Source organism: Heliconius melpomene, chromosome 13, assembly GCF_056956725.1.
Source record: "Heliconius melpomene rosina isolate 202511_hmr_F chromosome 13, ASM5695672v1, whole genome shotgun sequence".
NCBI classification, from domain to species: domain Eukaryota; kingdom Metazoa; phylum Arthropoda; class Insecta; order Lepidoptera; family Nymphalidae; genus Heliconius; species Heliconius melpomene.
The window spans coordinates 17,669,842-17,688,508 of NC_140401.1; the positions used below are offsets into that span (position 1 = coordinate 17,669,842).

The following is an 18,667-nucleotide window of genomic DNA, read 5'->3' on the forward strand; positions in this document are numbered from 1 at the left end:
CGTTGTTTCATTTTCTGCTTGCGTAAGACAGTGCGATATTGAGTACCACTACTCAATACCCGGTTCCGAGATATAGAACCGAGTGTCTAAACACTAAGGGAGGCTTCGCACTATAGTACCGATCACGGATCGTTCACAGCTCATTCTCAGTCCGATCTCATATTTTTGTGTAAGAAATATATGCGTGATTGGACCGAGATATGTGATTGGCACTATGGTATCCTCCCTAAGCTCCCACTGCCTAGCCTGCTATAATATTAGTTCAACAAAGATATTTTTTTCACGCTTTTTTGCTCACGCTGTTACCGGACATAGCAAGATAGGTAGAAGGCATCTGGAAAGATGCTTGCGTTCCTCACTAAATGAATACATAATCATTATTGTACCTACTATTTTTTTTTCTAGTTTCACGCTGTGAGCTGCGATATATATAGCAAAATAGACAGAGGAAGCCAAGTGTACATTACGTTCTCCGCTTTCCGATCAATATTTGAGACAATGTGTTAAATGGCTTGCTGCAATGCTGGGCTTTGTCCTATTACCAAAGCAAGAAAATGAAAATAATCCATTTCCCCAGAGGAGAATCGAGCCAACATCTGTCGAGATTGTATTCAACTGCTGACCACTGCTTTACCTCAAACATTTTGCTAATTTCTAATATATCTGGTATAAAAAACACTTAATATTTTATATACATATTTAATTTATTTTTGTGATAAATTAATTAATCACAACCAGTTATTTTTTACAAATGGTTTAATTTATAAGAATATCTGCAGCCCGTCTCGCGCCACTCACAATACCTTCCCAAGTTTCAAAGCAAACTTGCTCAATATATATGGGATTCATGAAAAATCCACCAAAAAGACCTGGCAATTCAATAGAGTAAGCAAGAGGCACTCCCAGGAAGTGAGCATAGTCCACAGATGTACCGGACATGGGGACCTGCCGTACAATAGCTGCGTTTCCAACAACATAATCAGCAAAACTAGGCAATTTATTCTTGTTGATCGCTTCAGCTATACTGACACCAACTGTGTGAAGTCCGAAGGCATTAATCGACAGAGTCTCTTCATACGCCCATGGATATAAAATCATACTACCGAAACTGCTAAAAGATATATACATAGCAATCCTGCCTTCATTTTCTTCCAAAATGTCCCGAACAACAGTAGTTTCTACTTCAGAAAAGGCATGTGTTCCAGGGTACACGTAGGAACAGTGAAGCTCGCTGGTTCCCACTGTGTTCCACTTTATATCGAAGTTCCTATCTATATCCACACCGGGACACATTCGGCTAAAAGGATCTTCAGTGAAGGAACGTGTTTTTCGCCAAGCAGCGCTCTGAAATATAAAATAGCATAATTCGGCATTGGAAATAAAGATATTTTAATTTAATAAATGACCAATAAAGATATTTATTCAAAGGTTCTACGCGCACCCCACCCCACCCCACCTTCCCCTCCCCCTTTCCTATGCCAAGGTCCTCTACACTATCTAACCACTCCAAAACTTCTAATTCTAGTAGTTTCGCCTGTGCGTTGTCTGTTACTCACTGACAGAAGAGTTTTATATAAAAAAAGTATTATTATTAAAATATTAATAATACCTGTGTGTATTTAATGCTGTCAACATGACAAGACATTAATCCTTAAAATTAGTATGTAAATGACTATGATAACATATTAAGATAATCTAAATTTCATAATCCTTTGCATTATGCTACTATAATAATTTACATACTTTGAAAGAGATATAAGTTCTATATTAAGTACATGCAAAAATATAAACTGATAAAATTTTACAATGTGTGATTAGGTAAAGTTGGAGTTATATAATGTAACAGAGATAGGTGTCATTGCTCTTCCGCTAGCAATAAAAGGGATGGCGGTGGTGTACTAATTGCCGTCAAAAAGAAATGCAGTTCCAAAAGACTTCTTCACCTTGAAACAGATGCAGAGGATTTATGGGTTTTGATAGATCTTCCGTTAAGACCTTCTATTAAGTTTCAAATTTGCGCTGTTTATTTTCCTCCACCAACTAGCCGAATTCTTTTGGATTCGTTTACGGACAAGTTTAATATTTCATTAGCAACCACAGAAAATGAAACATGTATTGTTGGCGATTTTAACTTGGGTTGCATTGACTGGAACTCAAAATCTACTTTATCCTATACCTCAGTTCTTGTCCAAAACCTCCTTGATTTTATATCAGCAAATAATCTTAAACAATGTAACTTGGTCTCAAATAGTAGTGGAAAAATACTAGATCTTGTCCTCACTAGCTTTTCGGAATGCAATGTCTGACCAGCATTAGATATTTTGAGTAAGGTTGATGTATACCATCCTCCAATCTTTATTGAATTTACTTTACCCGGTGGAGGGGCAATGAAACCTCATGCTCATTCTCAGAGACGCAATTTCTTTAAAGCTGATTATGAGGCTATAAATTCCTATCTTCAATTAGTTTCCTGGAGAAACGTTTTTAGGAGCTGTGAAGACGTGGATGGTATGGTTTCTAAGTTTAATGAAATACTAATGAAAGCTATATGTCAATTTGTTCCATATTATGTTCCCAAATCTCGTAACTACCCTCATTGGTTTAGTCAGAGCTTAATCAAAATGATCAGAGAAAAGAATAAAATACGAATAAAATATAAAGTATATAATAATCCCCGAGATGAATTAGAATTTCTGTTAATTAAAAAAAGATGTGAAGATCATGCCAAGTTTTGTTACAATACTTATATTCAAAAGTTAGAGAGCTCAATTAAAAGTAACCCTAAATTTTTTTGGTCTCATATAAAAAATAAACGTGGTCACCGAGATTCCTACCCATCTACACTTTCATATGGATCAACCAGTTCCTCGGATGGAAGCAGAATCTGTGAACTCTTTGCCTCCTTTTTCTCTTCAGTTTATTGTTCAGATGAATCCAGTCAAGATTCAACAGAATTAAAAACACTAGGTCACAGATTGAATAGTGACTCATTCACATGTTTGGCATTCGAGAAAGAAGAAGTTCTTAAAAAATTAAGGGGTCTAGACGCAACCAAAGGAGCTGGACCTGACGGTATACCACCGTATTTTATCAAAAAATGTGCCCACAGTTTAGCTTCACCCCTTGTGGAAATATATAACACTTCTCTTATTTCCGGCACATTTCCTGACTTGTGGAAAACCGCTAGAGTTGTTCCTGTGCACAAAAATGGTGACAAATCGCAAGTTACTAATTATAGACCTATATCTATACTCTCTACCCTGGCTAAGGTGTTTGAAGCATTGTTGTGTCCGTATGTACAGCGTTATTTTCATAAATACTTAATGGAAATGCAACATGGTTTTATCAAGTCGAGAGGTACTACAACTAATTTAACTAGCTTTATTGAAATGCTTTCTCGTAATATTGACAAAAATAAACAGACAGATGCTATATACACGGATTTTAGGAAAGCTTTTGATACGGTATCTCACTCAATACTTATAAGTAAGCTCTCCGCTTATGGTGTTTCTGGTCCTCTAATACGTTGGTTCAAGTCATACCTTACGAATAGATCCTTTGCTGTAGTTGTGAAAGGTTTCAAGTCTAACGATGTCAATATTGCATCTGGAGTGCCACAGGGCTCACGTCTGGGCCCAATTCTATTCAATATCTTCCTAAATGACATATCAAATTGTTTTTTAAATTCTACACCATTCATTTATGCAGATGACATAAAGTTCTCGCGTGAAATTAATACCTATGAAGATGTATCTCTACTGCAGGACGACTTAAATAGAGTTCTAGAATGGTGCAAAACCAATCACATCCATCTAAACAGCACAAAGTGTTCACACATTAAATTTACTAGGAAACATAACCTTATAAAGTCATCTTATGCCATAGAACGGTATACACTAACTGAAGTGGAAGAACAAAAGGATCTTGGGATAATCATTGATTCCAAATTAAGCTTTACCTCTCATATTGACTCGGTGGTGAAAAGATCTTCCCAGCTACTCGGATTTATCACTCGTAATACTCGTAGTTTCAAAGACTCTAAAACAAAAATTTTGCTATACTATGCACTAGTCCGTAGCATTCTGGAGTATTGTAGCATTGTTTGGAGACCACATTTTCGACGCACTTGCTACGACTCGAAAGAGTACAAAAAAGGTTTCTTTGGCATTTATCCTATAGTGCGAATATTGCCCACCGGCTTGGGTCTTACGATGAAAGACTTAACCATTTCCAGATATTATCTCTTAGTAATCGTGGGAAAATGCTAGATATAAGTTTTCTTCACAAGATCTTACATGGATCGATTGACAGCGCTGAATTAGTAGGCTTGCTTAATTTTAGAGTTCCAGCGAGATATCCTCGAAATCTAATTTTGTCTTTTGTGCCCCCCCTCAGAAAAACTGTACTGGGTGCGAATTCGCCTATTTCGAGAATATGTAAGCTGGCAAATGGTCTCCCAAAAAACATTGACATTTTTGCGGATTCTCTTCCTATTATTAAAAATAAATTAAAAATCTTATACACTTGTGTTGACAATAAAATACTTAATGAAACTTAAAGATATTAAAAATTATTATTCAGCTGTATCGTTCTTTTTAAAAGCTTTTATTACCATGTCAGTTTAATTTATTATAATATATATATATATATATATATATATATATATATATATATATGTATATGTGAGTGTGCGTGTGCGTGTGTGTATGTGTATATATATACATGCGTATATGTATCTTAAGCTTGCTGATTAATTTATTTTATTTTATTAATTTATTTAATTTTTAATTGATTGTACCATTAATTTAATTTCAATTTTAAAAATTATTTATTATTAAGTGTCTTTTACCTTAAATTATTAATATTATTAATTGTTTTTTTTTTCGTACTTGTATAACAAAATAGAATAAGTGAATAGTTCATTAATGCATATATGAATCTGTTTTTTATCTTAATAATGTATAAGTTGTGTGTAATTTATTATTTATTTTTTGTATTGTGTTTATTTTTAAGTTGTTGTTCGTTGTTATCGTTGAATTTATTTTTGCATGTGGAGCTTACCTGTAAATAATTGAGCAATTAGAAATAATTTACTTTGTTTTTTCTTTAATGGCATGTAATAATTGTATCAATTGTTGGTGGGCCTTATAAATAAATAAATAAATAAATAAATAAACATGTCTTTTTAGCTTCACGGTGTAACCCATACATAGCAGGGTAGGCAGAGGGATTCATTCGTTTTTCTTTGTTACAAAGCAGAGCCTGCAGAGCAAAGAATATGAAAATAGTAAATATTGTATTTCTCCGAGCGGGAATCGAACCCACTACCGTCCCGTTTGGCCTGACTGGGTGCAATTCCCACTCGGAGAATGAAATTATGTATATTTTCATTTCCTTGCTCTGGCAATGAGGCAAAGCGCGACGGTGCCCGAACTTATGTGCACGTATTGCTTCCAGAATTTGGCGGAAAGTAGGGAACGGAAATATCTGAATTGGAAGAGTGTATAGATTGTATTAACACTAAGTTTCCAGGTGCCTTGCCTACCCGGCTATGGGCGGGATATCATGTGAAGCTAAAAAAATTAGCTGTCCCACTGCGCCACTATGGCTTCCATCATCAAGAATATGAATAAACGATAGTATCTCATATACTTACAACAACACGAGAGAACATATAACCATCTGGATTGACAACAGGCAATAAAATCCAATCGAATTTCTCCAAAAGATCATTCTCTGTCACATTTTCAACTAGCTTGTGAACAGCATAAGTTACGGGGGGGATCGACAACCACTCCCTGCCGTGAATACCACCGTCGAGGAAAATTATAGGCTTGCTAGGATCTTCAAAATTTGTTGTCGAAACTTTCAAATATTTTATTGGTAAGCCATTGAATGAATTGTTTGGAGTGACCACTTTCGCAACATTTGGATGTGCTTCGGCAACTTCTTCTAAGTATTGATAAATCTGGAAACAATCAAAAGTTATAACGTTAATTTAATTCAGGAGATATCTAATTGTCAACGTAATGATTAAATTGTAAGTTCGATTCTCTGTTGAGGATGAATTGTTTTTAACAAGTAACAAGATAAAGCGCGCTCTTAATTTGCGCTACTCTCCAAAATTAGGCAAAAATTGGGGAACGAATGGGCTACGGCATATACCATGAAGTTATCAATTTATCATAAGTTTAGGCCAGAGAAAAAAGAAAAAGTGTATGTACCTAAATAGCCTGCGTTCAACATTTAATTAAAGTCAGTTAGAAGACTTCGGCTCTCTAATGTTCTTGATGCACGATAGATGAATCCAAAATTTTATTATTTCTCTATGGATAAGTTAACATAATTATATTTTAGATAAGAAATTTCATAAATAATATTAATAAGAATTTATTTATTTATTATTTGGGTACATATTTTATCAGATTTGGTTGTAATTGCTTAATCCACCATTACCTGCATGCTCACCGTTGACGATTTTATTTGTTTTAGATAACATTATTAGCTATATAATAATATGATATTTATATATATCCTAAATATTTTTAGTTTTAACAATATTACATATACACATTTAAATACTGTTTAATTACATTGAAGACTATTTCAAATCCTTTTTTGATATTGGTAAAATTATTTTTCTACATTTTAATCAGCAAATTTCTTACCGTTTCCACAGTTTGATATTGATCATAAGGTAATTTCCCACCGAAACCGCTATTAGTTTGCTGTCTTTGAGATTTAAAAATGTTATCCTCATTGTCGAAATGCCTGAAAAAAAAAATATTATTAAAAATAAACACCAACACGATAATAAATCTCCCACATAGGAGGGTAAGCAGAGGGAACCTGGGAACCCTTATGTTCGGACACTTCATCTCCGCCCCTCCATTTTCATTTTCTTCTGTTTTGCCAAATTCTGGAGGCATTGGGTGTTGAGCGACGGAACTCAACGCCACGCGTTGGTTTTCAATATTATTCAATATACAATTTTCAATCACAAATATCGCTGTCGTACGCTTATGTCCTTGTAATTGTACAATTGGCCTCTAACGAGTAAATAATTCTGAAATTATTATATTATACCGAAGAATATTTATTAAAGATATGTAATTTTTTTCGTCCTCCCTAGACAATTGAGGCCTATCGTGGCACAGGGGCACTAAATGTGACTGACTCGAGGAAATGAGATATTTATTTAAATTTATATTTCCATTTCTTCGCTCTGGTGTCGTGGCAAAGCGCGGCGTTGAGTTCCGCCACTCAACACACAATGCCTCTAGAATTCGGCGGAAAGTGGAGAACGGAGTTTCTTAACACTAGGATCCGTCTGCCTACCCTGCTGTGTGCGGAATATAATAATAATAATAATAATATTCTTTATTGTACACCCAAAAATATAACACAAGAAAAGGAAACAAGATCAGAAAGAAATGTACAAGAGGCGGCCTTATCGCTAAAACAGCGATCTCTTCCAGGCAACCTTAAGGCATAGGACGTTAAGCGTAGGAAAGGGTTGGGGGTGTGAATAATAAATTTAATAAAATACATAAAAATAATAAAATATATATATATATATATATATATATATTCATATATAAACATATCCATACATATATACATAAATACATACATATACATACATACAAACATACATACATACATACATTCATAGTACACATATATAGCTTACAGTATAAACAAAATGTAAATAAATAAAAGATAAGAAGCTCAGAAAGTAAGAAAATATTGTTTTAATAAACGTTTAAAAATAGGTAATGATTTTGCCCGTCTAATATTCAAAGGTAAATCATTCCAGAGTCGGGAAGATGTAATTGTAAAAGAATTGCTAAGGAAGGAAGAAGAATGTGAAGGAATTTTCAGTGTTAAGTTATGATTTGAGCGCAAGTGTCGTGAGTGGGATCGCCCCAAAAATTCAAAACGCTCTTTTAGATAAGGTGGGGTCAATGGATCAAACAGTACACAGTAAAGAAGATGTAGAATACGAGTATTCCTGCGAAGTCGGATTGGGAGCCACTTGAGCTTAGTTCGAAACTCTGAGACGTGGTCATACTTTTTTAATCCAAAGATGAACCGAATCGCAAGATTTTGTAGCCGCTCAAGCTTATTAAGTTGCTCTTCTTTTAAGTCAAGGTAACATGAGTCAGCGTAATCAAGAATTGGTATAAGGAGAGACTGTGCTAACGCAATTTTTGTTGGTATAGGCAGAAAATTACGCAATCTTAAAAGATAACCAGTCGAAGCAAACATCTTCCTGCTCACCTCACTAATCTGTGGATCCCAAGACATATTTTGGTCAATAATAATGCCAAGATTTTTAACAGTCTTACTGTACGGTATTGTTTGTCCGTTCAATAGTATAGGAGGTAAAGAGGACGTATTAAATCTAGACATAAGCTTTGGATTGTTACTTGAGTCTTAATTGGATTTAACTGCAGTCCAAAAGTCTTACTCCAGTTAGATATAGTCAATAAATTGTTATTTAAGAAATTTATCGCCGCAGGTAGTTCAGACACTTTGGAATGGCAATAAATTTGTAGATCATCTGCATATAGGTGGTAGAGAGAAGAGATATGTTGGGAAATATTATTAATAAAAAGTGAAAATAAAAGAGGAGACAACACGCCACCCTGCGGAACGCCAGCATTGACTGAAGACCAGTCCGAGTACGAATCATTTATTCGAATACGTTGACGGCGTCCATGCAGGTAATTGTGAAACCAGTCAATTACGTTAGGAGATATGTTAAAAGAAGCTAAGGTGGCAAGCATAAAGTCAAAATCTACAGTGCCAAAAGCATTGCTAAAATCTAGCAACACTAACACCGTGACCTGTTGTGTATCCATAGCAGTACGGATGTCGTCAGTTATTTTTATGAGTGCTGTAGTCGTACTATGACCAGGACGAAAACCGGATTGCAAAGAATTGAGAAGGTTATGCTTTGAAAGGAAGTATGTGAGTTGACTTTGCACCAGGTGTTCGAGGACTTTGGATAAGAAAGGAAGAATTGAAATTGGACGGTAATCGCTATCGCAAGTGGGATTATTCTTTTTAGGTAAAGGAAGAATTTGAGCTTCTTTCCATGCTGAAGGAAATTCACAGGACTCAAGGGAGAAATTAAGCATGGAAGTCAGGATAGGACAAATGATATCAAGAATAGGGATGATCATATTACGACTCACAGCGTCTGCTCCAACGGCGTCAGAGCTGATAGCCACAATATTCTTCTTAACATCACTTTCCGTAAGTTGACTAAAGAAGAAGTTAGGAGCGTTAGAAGAGGTAAAAGCAGTGATATGTTTGAGTGTTTTTTGCTTGTCAGTATGATTAATGTTACTTGAAGAAGAGAAATGTTTATTGAGCTTATTTAAGTCTATATTCTGAGGATTAACGCTTCTGCGTGCTTTACCTACTCCTATGGATTCAAGAAATTTCCATACTCTAGCAGAATCATCTTCTTCGACTATAGATTTATGAATATGGCGTCGTTGGTAGTCTCGACACACCCTATTGCAGTGATTTCTGGCTTTGTTATATTTACGTTGATTTTGGTCAGAGGGATTTGATCTGTAGCGTAATTTTGCCATATTTTTCTTTTTTTGCAGGTCTTTTATATCCTCAGTAAGCCAGGGAGCAGGAAGATGTCTCATCCGAACAGGACGTAGAGGAGCATGACAATCGTAAAGATGCAACAGTAAGGAGTTAAAAGTACTAACTTGTTCGTCAATTGTTTTAAAATTTGAAATATCGCTCCAGTTGATTGCAGCTGCGTCTCTCCGCAGTAGGTTCCAGTCTATACCACGAAAATTGCGTCGCAGAAGAATTCTTGATTTGGCCTTAGGAGGTTTAATCTTGTACGATATGTAAATAAGATCATGGTAAGAGAAAGCCAGAGCAGGATATTGACCGTGTTTTTCAACATGATTAATAGAAGATACGAAAGCTAAATCGAGAAGTGAGGGTAAGCTATTTGGAAAATTGTGCGTAGCAGCGAGAGGAAGTATATGCAAATTGGCACCAGTAACCACTGACTTTAGACGGGAGGCACGATAATCATCTTTTAATAGGCATGTGTTAAAATCGCCCATTAAAATTGTGTGGCTTCAGACGCTCCAACAGGGTTTCAAGAGATGGAAAGTAATCGATCGTAAGGTTTGGACTATAGTAAACTCCGAGCAAGACCCTTGTGTGTGAAAAAATTACCTCTATGAAAAGATGTTCTGGGCCACCACCTGTTTGGTGCTGCGACTGGTCAACTATATTAAAGGCAATATGGGAGCGTAAGTATATAGCAACTCCGCCTCCGGAGCGGCCAATACGATCGTTACGAATCAAATGAAACCCTGGGAGCGAGTAAGAAACCGATTGCAGACATGGCTTTAACCATGACTCTGATACCAATATTGCATGAATATTTTTATTGTTAAAGGAAGTAAGAAGATCTGGATAGTGTGCAGGAATACTTTGTGCATTAATATGAATGACATTAAAGTTTTTCAGAACGTCTGAGAAATTGCTATCAATGGTGTCACTTAATGTGGGAATACTGAGAAAGCTGTCTGTACTACTCGATCCACTAGGAGAGGAAGAAAGGGACAAAAAAGAATCGTCAGGTTCATCATTACTATTAGCCATAACTTATTAGTATATACCATATATGTTTTTATAAAAAAAAATATATATATATAAAATATATAAGACAAATATAAATATTAAAATAAATAAGAATTATAAATATAAAATAAGATATATGAATAAAATAAAAATAAATCAATAATAAATAACGAAAGTAGAAATAAATAAATATTTGTATAATAGATTTACTGATTGACTAGTTAAGTACCCGCCAGTTGCAAGGAGAGATTAATAATAACTTAAACAAGTACACAAAACAAAAAATTATAACTACTTAAAATTTCCCTATCACAAAAGAAATAGCAGAATTACATAAGAAAAATATTGTAATTATAAAAATTGTAACAATAAAAAGAGATAAAAAAAGAAACACAAGTATTAGAAAAAAGAGAAAAAAAAAAAAAAATAGAAGATTAATGACAACAATACATATGTATAGGTTGTTTATATAAATAACCTAAAAAAATAATAAAAAATATAACATAGTATAAGCAAAATCTACTATAAAAAAAATAAAAAAAAATAGGGAAGAAAAATAAGTAATCAATTAGTTAATAATATTGTTAAAGTGTACATAAGTTGTAAAAAAAAAAAATCTGAAGTAAAGGCAAAACAAATAATTTGAGTGGTATAGTCACTATACAAGTTATTTCTTGGTCACTCGTTTACACCTTCGAACAACCACTTTATTGTCTTTGTCGGTGCTTTTAGCAACCACAGTCCCTTGCTTTGTTGGTGGTGACTTAGTTGAAGCGACAGGCACTTCCTGGAGATCTGCATTACACTCCACTCGGTAACGCAAACCATTTGGAGCAATTATGTGAATGAGGCCATCCCGTGTCCAACATTTCCCCACACCAAATCGTTGCCTAGCCAGCATAAATACACCATGACGATTTTTCGTTAGAAATTCAGATATTGTGATACCTGAACCCTTAAGTTTAGATTTAGCGGTCCAAACATTGTGACGCATCTGCGGAGTTGCAAATTTAACCAGTACTGGCCGAGGTTTCTCTCCGTTTAAGCGACCAAGACGATACGCTGACCTGATGCATGTTGTAGAAAAATTAGGAAGGTCAAGGTTATCCGCCACAATATTTGTAACCAGTGCCTCAACATCTTCTGTCTTACTCTCACCTACACCATGGAAAAGTAGTGTTTTACGTCTCCTCGACATCTCCATACGGTCAACCTCCAGATTCAGTAGTTCAACTTGTTTTTGTAACGTACTAAGCGCAGTGTGGATGAACTTTTTAAAAGAAGTAAAATCTGCAGCAATTGTTGTCACGGTCACTGGTGATGAAGTTTTGTTCAGATCTTGTTGAAATTCGTTCATCCTGGCGTTAAACATGTCAGCCATAGCAGTGATGGACTCCTTAATAGCATCCATTGTTGAATATGAAGTTATTTTATTATTAATTGTAAAAACTCAATATAGGACAACACTAGCTTTAGGTACTTAGTTTCACTAGCACATATAGAAGTTTAAAATACTTGTAAATAAAATAAAATATAAAAAAATAAATACAGAGCTTTTCTAACAGCTGTTCACTTTTTTCACGCCTACCCGCGAATAGCGTGCGCGAATAGCGATATAGCGTGAAGCTGATATCTATATCCATAGAATTGTCTATTATTTATTTGTGTGTATTATATTTAGTGTGGTTATCCAACGTATTGACTTTGGATAACCACCGAAACAATACTTATCCAAAAATTTATAGAAAGCTAGAAACAATATTCTCTCTTTATAATCCTTTAATTGGGATGACTTAAATTATACATTGATTATTACTTACACTTTTAAATCGTCTGCGTGGATCCTATAAGGTACGCCTGCATTATCAAGCTCTTCAACAAAACCTTTAGTTTCTGGTTTTACAAAAACTAAGCCTTCACGATTTACACCGGCATGACTGTAAACATCTAAATCCAATTCTTCCACTATTTTATTTAAACCACGCAATTGATCAATATTTGCTGGTTTCACGAAATAGGATTTCCACCTGTAAAGTTGTATGAGTTCATTAAAAGGACCACTTCTCAAGTACAAAACTACGAAGTTTAAGTAGAAAATGTGAAAAAGTTATTTTTCAGAAATCTAAAATTATAGAGACAGTTAAGTTAGGTATACCCGAACTTAATCTATCTACGCAATTATGTCATTTTAGTGGTAGGCAGATAAAACTTAGTATTAAGAATTGAAATAATTCAACTAAATGAATACTTATCGATAAATATAGCAAATACATGAGAATAAAATATAGTTGCATATTGTTATCGCATTGAGAACTATAAAACAGCAGAATGTTTTTATTAATAGCTAATGTACTTAATTGAACAAGTTGCTATTTTATATACAAGATATAGAATCTTGTATATTTTGTAGTGTACAGAACAGAAACACTGGAAAGTCCCTGCAGCAGGTATTTTCTTCTCTTCTCCATCTTCGTACTAAATATGTAGATACAAACATTATATAAACACTTACCCAGCAACATCTTCGTGTTTTGCAAAAACAAATGAAATTAATAACGCAAAAATATATATTTTCGTTGTGGTAGCCATCTCTGAAGTACTAGCCGAAAATTAGACAATTATCGATATTTAAGTGATTCTGTTGTCGTGTTTAATCCCATGGGATTAATAAAAGCTGGAGATTTGATAAAACTACGTGCACATGGATAAAATGAGTCACGAGTTATTATATATCTAATTATATAACATTTTTTTATAGGAACATATGTATATAACATTAAATATTGAAATATTTGAAAAACGAACAGAGAAAATACTGCTTAGCATTAAATGGATTCAGAGTGCAGGTTTCACATTCAGAGGAGAGAAGGGAATAAGGAGCTTACAGTAGTGCCTGGAATTTAAGGCCACGTGTAGGTTACGAAACAAAACTCGAATATATTACACATATTACACGTCTTTGAATTACGTGCCTTCTTATGCAGCACGAATTTTTGAAAAATTAAAAGATTTATTTATTTATTTATTTCGGAAGTCATTAATTCATGCATTCTAGATTGAATGAACATTAGTACAAACATATATACTTTAGTGATTTATAACTTAAAGATGATTCTACTGTTTCAATTAAGAGAGTGAGAGAAGCATCGTCTTATAAAATACATCATTGACTTGCCCCTTCTTCATGTTATATATAATAATATAATATTTATAAGCATATCTAGTCATCAATGTACGAAACTATATCAATCTGTGTCGACTGTTTATCATTGTTATCAATGTCTAGTAATAATCATTTTCAATAAAAAAATAAAAAATAATTGATAATCTAAATTTAATTGTAATTAGAATTGAATTACATCATGAAATCCAGATTGTCCGATTTCAATAATATTTTTTAATTAGAAATTTAAAAATTAATTGATAATCTAAATGTAATAGTAATTAGAATTCAATAATATCATAAAATCTAGATTATCCATTTTTTTACTTCAGTACATATTTGTAGGGTAGGTAGGTAGCACATATTGGCAACAATGTTTAAATTTACGTTATTTTTATTTGTGTCTATTATATTATATTCGATTGAAGCTAAACATGAAGAATATGATGGGTAAGATTTTTTAAATTTATTTGTTACCACGATTTTATTGGATCGAGTCATAGCTACGTATGTAGTTATGTAATGAACACTAAGAAGGTAATCTTTACTAACTTGTAACAATTGTAAACTATGGAAATTGTCAGTTGTATGTGGCTTAGGCGACAATGCAGTAACACAGCATCATCAAACTGAACTGTTGATGGAGCCAAGACTTCAATAGTGAAACTCCTTAAAGGTTACTTGAATTCAGGCTCACATAATTGATAGTTGTTAGTACATTTTACAAAGTTACAAAGGCATATTTTTTTTGGTTTTTAAACTATAATTAACAATTATTACTACTACTAATATAATATTAGTGCCTTTCTTTTTTTTTTATATATAATTGATACAACATTAGCAGAGCTTTAAACTTAGATTGCTCGCAGCAAATGTGGTTTTCTCTATATAGTCAAACGTTATGGCAACATTTCTGCTTCTTTCTGGTAATTTGTGTTTATTGATTCGTCGATCAGGACATACTATTTCAAACGACAATTTTTCTAATACATATGTACTTATTAATATATGCGATTAATTCAATTAAAATAACTGTTCTTTTATTATTATTTTAATAGATAGTGATTTATTTAACATGGTTACTCTTTACAGGCACTCATTGTATCAAGTGGAAGTAAGCAATGAAAATCAAATAGCACAATTACAGAATATAGCAGAAAATCTCAATCTTGATATCTGGTCTCAAGCTGTTAGCGGACGCAGTGGGTTAATACTAGTGGCAAAGCACTTAAAAGAAACTTTTGAAGAAATACTTAAGCTTAATAAGGTGGAATTTAATATCATCAGTTCAAATATTAAGCAGTAAGTATTTAAGCAAAAAAAGACCATTGTCTCGCAGCAGCACAGCGTCTGGCTGTAAACGCTACAGTAACGTCCATTCTTGTTTGTAGGAATTGGATATTTTCCTTTCCTCGAAAATTGAGCGCTCTGTGTAGATCGGGGTGTTTTGATATAAGCCTATCATGTTTAAGACAAAATCAGTACAGTTGGAAAAGTTTACTGTTCAATTTACATTTTTGGTTTTAATATTTCCAGTGAATTAGAGCTCGAAGATAAGCTTTTAGCTGAAGCCTCAAAGAAGAGCAATATTTCAGATTATAGTCGGGCCAATCCGCGTCTATCCTTTGACACTATTCATCGTTACGCCGAGGTATTTAATTAGTTTTAATTTTAATTTAGGACAATTTAAGTTTTAGATTTAACATTATCTATACCATAATTTGACAAATGGTACTAATAAATAAATAGTGGTAGTATTGTATATTTATGGTCAATATGGATAGGCACAAGTGTGTGACTGTAAACGCGACTTGTTATGGGTTCTATCACCATTCGAGAAAATGGAATATTTATTAAAATTTATATTTTCATTTCTTTGTCCTGGTGTCGATGCAAAGAGCGGCGTTGAGTTCCACCACTCAACACGCCACACCCCCAGAATTCAGCGGAAAGTGGGTAACAGAGCTAACACTAGGTTCCCTCGGGTACAGCGTAAAGCTGATGTGACTATTAAAAATCTAATGATAATCTTAATACAAACTGATAGGAGGCTAATTGAGAAGACAAACAAAGTTCCGCCATTCAACAAACAATGTCTCAAAAATCGGATAGAAAGTGGGGAACGGAGTATCTCAAAACAAGGTTCCCTTTGTCTAAAAATTAAAATTATGCTTAAATCTTCAGGTCGATGAGTACCTCGTGGACATAGCCAACAGGTTCCCTAATGTAGCTTCTGTAGTTTCGGCGGGACAGAGTGTAGAGGGTCGTGATATTAAGTACTTGAGGATATCTTCATCAAATTTCGAGGTAATTCGAGAGGATATTTATGATAAAATGTAATTTTGAACTGTGACCGACCCTTTTGTGGCAAATTTGGCTGAACCTGATTAAAATACGTACAAATGGCGATTTAAAATATTGTTAATGAGATTTTTACAATCTTCACATTATTTATTAATCAATATTTACTATAACAAATTTCTGCTGAGAGTTCTGCATATGAAAATTATTAAATTTACAAATATTTTAACACTTGTATAAATACACATAGATACAAGAAAAGGAATAATAAATTAAAGTTTCATTTATTTAACTTAGAACTAAATCGATTTCTTGACTATCAATATAATTAAGCCTACCCCTGTGTTATAAATATAATATTTCTACAAATCTTGTATATTATTACGTTGTTTTTAAATATTTCAGGATAGTAATAAACCCGTCGTTTTTATTCAATCCCTCCTCCACGCTCGTGAGTGGATTACACTTCCGGTGACTTTGTACGCTATACAAAAGCTAGTAGTTGACGTGACGGAACAGGATCTTGTGCGGGACATCGATTGGATCATCTTACCAATAGCGAACCCTGATGGATATGAGTTTACTCATACTAATGTGAGTAAATGTATATATATATTAACAAATTTTGTCAAATATAAAAAATATATATTGAAAGTTCTTCTAGAAATAAAATTCAACATAACTAGGACTATAAATATGAAGTATACTACTAAAAATATCTTTTAAATACAAACACGTTAACACTTACAAATTATTGCAGACACGAATGTGGAGAAAAAACCGTGCTACCGGCTATGGTTTTTGCTTGGGAGTAGATCTCAACAGAAATCACGACTTTAATTGGGGAACAGGATCTAGTAACATACCTTGCTCTGACACCTTCCACGGAAGTGGACCATTCTCAGAACCTGAGACACAAATAACTAGAAATATTTTTAACGAATTAAAATCTCGTATCGCTCTTTTCCTTGATATTCACAGTTTCGGCAGTATGATTCTCTTTGGATATGGAAATGGTACTCTTCCACCAAATGCCCTTATATTGAACATGGTGGGTGTACAAATGGCACAGCGAATCGATTCTATTAAATGGCCTGAAAAGCCTAATTATAGAGTTGGAAACATTGTCGATGTCATTGGGTATTCTGGATCTGGTGGATCAAGCGATTACGCACAAATCATGATTGGTTCTCGTCTTTCTTATACATATGAATTACCAGCATACAGGAACATGGCAAATAATATGAATGGATTCTTGGTTGATCCTGATTTTATTTATCAAGCTGCTTATGAAACATGGGAAGGCATCAAAGTAGCTGCACGATATGTTGCGCCATTTTAACTTTTTGATTGAATGTAAAGTTTTAGCACCACAATCATACTTTTCAACATACGGATTGTGTTTCTTCTACTAATCTAATCTATAATCTACTATATCTATAACTTATTAGGCCTACTACTTATTAATAACTAATTTATAAAACAATAACGGTGCAACAATAAAATTGCTAATATCACTATATATCTCTGTCATCTCATCGTCATCAACATCTTAAAAGAGTTTAGTCCTCGTTCGCTACTCATAACGTTAAATAGGGTCTTACATTTTTCTAACTTGTATGTATTTTGATATATACATATATCAAAAATGTTATGTTAATTGAATTTATTTATGGCATAAATGTATTTTATTTTTGCATAAATTCTTATTAATAAAACATTCAATATTATATGAATTTGTTTTCTTGCTACAGACTTACTTTATAGTAAATTAACAACAACAATGTCATTACCAAAACTTCATTTTCATAGTAAATAATCCCAGTTAATTCATAATAAAGAATACAGGCAAAAGTTAAAACTACTTACAAGACACAACAAGACTTAAGTAAATGAATTGTTGATTATAGTTTATTAGGTTAAAAATAAAATAATAAATAGGTAAGATAACTATTTAAGTTTTTGCATTTTTCTACGTATAGATATTGAGACAAAAATTCTTTGGAGAAAAAAAACGTTAGGCTAAAAAAAAACTAAAGATGAACAATCCAATTCAAGCCTCAGTTTAAGTCTTGTACAATCATGAAGCCAAGCATGTGATTTTAAACATGACAAGTCGTGGGATCGATTCCCACACGAGGAAATGAAATATTTAATATCATATATTCGCTCTGGTGTCGAGGCAAAGCGCAGTGTTGACTTCCGCTACTCAACACTCGATGACTCCAGAATTCATCAGAAAGTGGGGACCGGGGTGTCTTAGTACTAGGCAGAGTACTGTCTATCCTGCTACATGCGAGAAAGAGCAAGAAGGTACAAAAAAATCGTAATAAAATTTTCAAATTAGTAGGGCAAGGACTGGGCTAAGATGGTATTGTAAGATTTTCTTACACACATTGATCGAGACAAATTATTAAATCAAGTAATGCAGTGCCACTTAACACGCAATGCCCCGAGAATTTAGTGGATAGTGGAGAAGGTTCCTAAGTTCTCTCTGTCTTCTCTGCTCTATGCTTGATACAGCGTTAAGCTAAAAAATATGTTAATATATTATTTATTGCCCTGAAA

General features: G+C 33.7%; 2 protein-coding genes and 1 long non-coding RNA gene across 3 annotated transcripts in view; 2 read left to right on the plus strand and 1 right to left on the minus strand.

The window, feature by feature from the left end:
• LOC146533217 (uncharacterized) overlaps positions 1-18,667 on the plus strand; it is a 316,872-nt gene that overhangs the window by 27,904 nt on the left and 270,301 nt on the right. The gene's annotated exons all lie outside the window — the stretch shown is intronic.
• LOC146533222 (carboxypeptidase B-like) lies at positions 722-13,251 on the minus strand. The gene is made up of 5 exons (XM_085196310.1): positions 13,148-13,251; positions 12,456-12,662; positions 6,669-6,771; positions 5,657-5,968; positions 722-1,344 (listed from the first exon to the last, which is right to left on the minus strand). Exons 1-5 carry the CDS (start codon positions 13,222-13,224, stop codon positions 757-759), a joined length of 1,287 nt encoding a protein of 428 aa, XP_085052436.1. The 5' UTR covers positions 13,225-13,251; the 3' UTR covers positions 722-756.
• LOC146533223 (carboxypeptidase B-like) lies at positions 14,160-17,809 on the plus strand. The gene is made up of 6 exons (XM_085196392.1): positions 14,160-14,248; positions 14,891-15,100; positions 15,335-15,449; positions 15,983-16,105; positions 16,505-16,693; positions 16,860-17,809. Exons 1-6 carry the CDS (start codon positions 14,172-14,174, stop codon positions 17,439-17,441), a joined length of 1,296 nt encoding a protein of 431 aa, XP_085052518.1. The 5' UTR covers positions 14,160-14,171; the 3' UTR covers positions 17,442-17,809.

What these genes read in the sequence shown, in the direction of transcription:
- LOC146533223 (XM_085196392.1), top strand. Translation starts at nt 14,172, where the DNA reads ATGTTTAAATTTACGTTATTTTTATTTGTGTCTATTATATTATATTCG. An exon ending in ATCAGTTCAAATATTAAGCA is followed by an intron (nt 15,101 to 15,334) that starts GTAAGTATTTAA and finishes TAATATTTCCAG; the next exon opens with TGAATTAGAGCTCGAAGATA. An exon ending in TATCTTCATCAAATTTCGAG is followed by an intron (nt 16,106 to 16,504) that starts GTAATTCGAGAG and finishes TAAATATTTCAG; the next exon opens with GATAGTAATAAACCCGTCGT.
- LOC146533222 (XM_085196310.1), bottom strand. Translation starts at nt 13,224, where the DNA reads ATGGCTACCACAACGAAAATATATATTTTTGCGTTATTAATTTCATTT. An exon ending in AAACACGAAGATGTTGCTGG is followed by an intron (nt 12,663 to 13,147) that starts GTAAGTGTTTAT and finishes ACAACTTTACAG; the next exon opens with GTGGAAATCCTATTTCGTGA. An exon ending in AATATCAAACTGTGGAAACG is followed by an intron (nt 5,969 to 6,668) that starts GTAAGAAATTTG and finishes GATTGTTTCCAG; the next exon opens with ATTTATCAATACTTAGAAGA.